General features: G+C 41.8%; 1 protein-coding gene across 1 annotated transcript in view; it reads right to left on the bottom strand.

Moving 5' to 3' along the window:
• GPATCH11 (G-patch domain containing 11) overlaps window positions 1-3,426 on the bottom strand; it is an 18,562-nt gene that overhangs the window by 10,243 nt on the left and 4,893 nt on the right. Inside the window, 2 exon segments of the mRNA XM_015407111.1 lie at window positions 1,506-1,644; window positions 2,526-2,563. Of these exon segments, the coding sequence (XP_015262597.1) occupies window positions 1,506-1,644; window positions 2,526-2,563 (177 nt within the window).

Here is a 3,426-nt window from a genome sequence, read left to right as displayed (position 1 = left end):
AAACAGCAGCAGAGGGCTATATAGCTTCAGCCTCTAAGCTGGCTCCTTTGTGAAAGCAAAGAAAAAAAGCTGGAACTAGAGAGGGGAGCTCACTCCGTCATGCGGCACCCAGGTCTGCTGGTGCTGCTGTGCTAATTGGAAACAGCAGCAGAGGGATATTTAGCTTCAGGGTCTAAGCTGGCTCCTTTGTGGAAGCAAACTTGTCACCTCAATCATGCCTTGCGTGTACTCCACCTCCTGCTTCCAGACCTCATTCTTGCTCCTCTCCTCTGGCTTCTGACTCTGGCTTGAATGACCTTGCTCCTGGTTTGTGCTTTGGACTTTTGCTACTCTTCGCCGGCTTCTGGCTCTGGCTTGAATGACCTTGCTCCTGGTTTGTGCTTTGGACTTTCACTCTCGGTTCCTGCTCCACCCCTTTTGGCTCTAGACCTTGAACTTCCCTCTGCCTGCGCTCCAGACCTTAACACATATAGGACTTGGTAACAGTATGCAGGAGAGCTAAATGAAGATGCTAGCTCCAGCAAAGGCAAAACTACAAGAGCAATGGTGAGGAAGGCCAGGTCAGAGAAGCCATCAATTCTACTTTCCAGCTCTGAAAGCCAGAGAACCAGATTAGTTCACTTCCAAGGTGACAGAGATCCTTCTGATTACATCTCTACCATAGACTGGAAGAAAAGATCATAGCTTTAACATCTGCCACTCCAACCCACCTCCTACTTTGCAACCAGTTATCTTCTTTGCACTCCTACTTCCACCTCCTATGTTGCAACTAGTTATAACTTCTAGGACTGCACTTCATTTTGGTGATACGGTTTTCACACTGAAATTTGGTTTGTTTTTTTGCTTTCCAATTTATACTCAATTTATGTGAGAAGGCTTAGGGGAAAACTTTCAGATCTTTTTTGTACTACTTTTCCTGCCTTGTATCTTTTGGCAATGCTTTTTACAAACAAGGTCAAGAGAGCACATGTATCTAGGCACTATATATATCAAATGGGATGGTGTTACACGATGAAGCAAGTTGTTGCCATATTTCAGTAAATGAAAACATATGAACCAATTTAGCCAGGGAGCATGTCACTACATTGCATGGTAATACTAGCTGAAATGATGGAGTATGACTATACAAGACTGTACAATTAACAACAACAAAAATCAACAAATGCATTTTGCATCACAAAGTTTTAAAAATATATGATTTTGGCACACACCCATAATTGTACACTGAAAATTGCTTGTCTTGCAGTACCTTCCTTTTGCATATGCAGCATCAAAGAAGCACCAGGAAAAAATTAATTTGATACCTGTTTAGGCCTCATTATTTAGACAGGGGGAAATGTAGAATGAGAACAACCTTCTTCCAGAAACAATGAGTGGAGACATTTCCCAAATGTTCCATTATCCATAAAATATGACAGACTTTAGGCAGCTATAAGGATCAATGTCTTGACCTGTAAAGTATACATGCACAGAATATTCTTGCTTAAAACAATATCTGAACGTACACTTAAGTCATCTTCTTCTTCTTCTTCTTCTTCCTCCTCCTCTTCCTCCTGCTGTTCCACATCTTTTTGCATGCTTGGTCTTAACCAGAACCAAACCTCTCTGGGAAGTTCCAGGCCCTTCAAAATAAGAATAAAAGAGCTGCCTGAAGGAACAAACTTACAAGTTTCTCCTGTTCCTTTTGGTTGGCCCCTGAAAGGATGGAAAAACTCGGTGGCTGTCTCATCTCCACTTGCTGATGGCACCTCTTCCCTTTGCTCCTCAGGGGAGTGCTCCAAAACAAACTGTTTTCACCAGATGCCACCAATGATTGAGAGTGTGGCCCACTAAATGAAGCTGTACCTCTAGTGCTCTGTACCTGCACTGCTGTTTAAAGGCTCTGCCTGGTTGCCATACTTCCCCACTACACTCCTACCGGCAATCACAGGGGTAATCTATAGCAAATCTGAGCTACTGTACTATAGAATGGTGGGCTTCCCCACAACCTCTCCCCATTACCACACTTCATATTGCAAGACCAAATAGGTGTTGTGTTTTTCCAGAGATCAGGTTTAGAGCATTCAAATTATGATGTTTAATAAATGAATATATTACACATATTCTGTAGAAGCACTCAGACTGAGCAAGGAAACAAAGAAAAGGTGACAACAGGAAGCCTCCTTTCCCTAAACTCAGCACTTATCCTAAAGAAAGTTTATTTAGGGTAGACTAGCTTTACTTGAAGTTGTAGTTGTTTAAAGGTCAATATTACCTTAGTTTTCATGACTGGGACTTACTCCCATTGTCCCTTGCAGGTTGGACAAGTTGGAAAGCCCAGATTAAAACTTAGTCTGCCATGGCTTGTGCCCAATAGGGGAGCTGGAAGCTAAGAGAGCTTCCTCCTTCTGTTCCGCGTTTAAATAACCTTTCCCCTTGGGATGACCTTATGGTCACAAAGGAAGAGTTTGGATCCTACCTAGTTGGCTGTTTCTCTCTCTGTCCCTTTTGGGCATGATCTGGCAGCAGGGTGTGGAGTGCTAAACCACTGTCCTGCTTGATGGCTTCTCTTTCTAATCCCTTCCTTTTTGCCAGCTATAAGAACACACAAAATGTGGTCTCCATTAATGAAATACTGGGGTGAATTGTTGTGTGGAGGGTATTTCTCCACACTCATCTCTTGCCTCATTAGTTTCTTAGTCACCACTTGATATAGCAGCATAAAACATTTACTGAACATGATAGCCAAAATATCAAAGATGAATAAAAGAAAGATGGTGGAATAGTTTGCATATTAATAGTAAAATTAAAAAAAAATGTAGCAGGGTTAACTACAACAAGGATAATTTGCAATATGCAATTTTAAACATATTCAAAATGTAAAACGTTCTCTTGAAAAGTTATAGCCACCAATTCTGAGGCCTAAGTTTACATAGTGATGTGTGAATAAGGAGGTAGAATGGACTGCACCACTTTCAACCTGCAAGTGGTAGTGAAAATCTCCCTTACATGAAAAGCTCCCAGCAAATAGAAAACTGGTACAACAAGCAAAGAGAGGTGGGTGGAAGTTCTGCCCTCGATGCTAGTTTTCCATTTTTACGGGAAGGACATTTAATGCTGAAATCCATCACCTCAACCTGAAGTGGTACAGACCATGCGATTGCCTCAGCATTCCTTCCTTCCTTCCTTCCTTCCTTCCTTTCCAGTCTTTCTTGTCAAGAATTGTCCACTCCACTTTTCTGCATGTATGAACCAAGCCTAAACTGCACATTATTTACAGTCTGGCTTTATTGCATGAGAACAGCCATTAGCTTATGGACTCAAGTAACTAGGCAGGGGCATTTGGAACACCAGAAAAGAGTTGTTTCTTTTGTTTCAGCCTGTCAGAATTGACTTGCTAGCATGACACAATATGTAGGCTTAGAAACATTTTCCTGGATTTACTTG

This window comes from Gekko japonicus, unplaced genomic scaffold (genome assembly GCF_001447785.1).
Source record: "Gekko japonicus isolate JY-2015 unplaced genomic scaffold, Gekko_japonicus_V1.1 scaffold2372, whole genome shotgun sequence".
In the NCBI taxonomy this organism is placed as follows: Eukaryota; Metazoa; Chordata; class Lepidosauria; order Squamata; family Gekkonidae; genus Gekko; species Gekko japonicus.
This window is presented reverse-complemented; position numbering and strand designations above follow the sequence as displayed.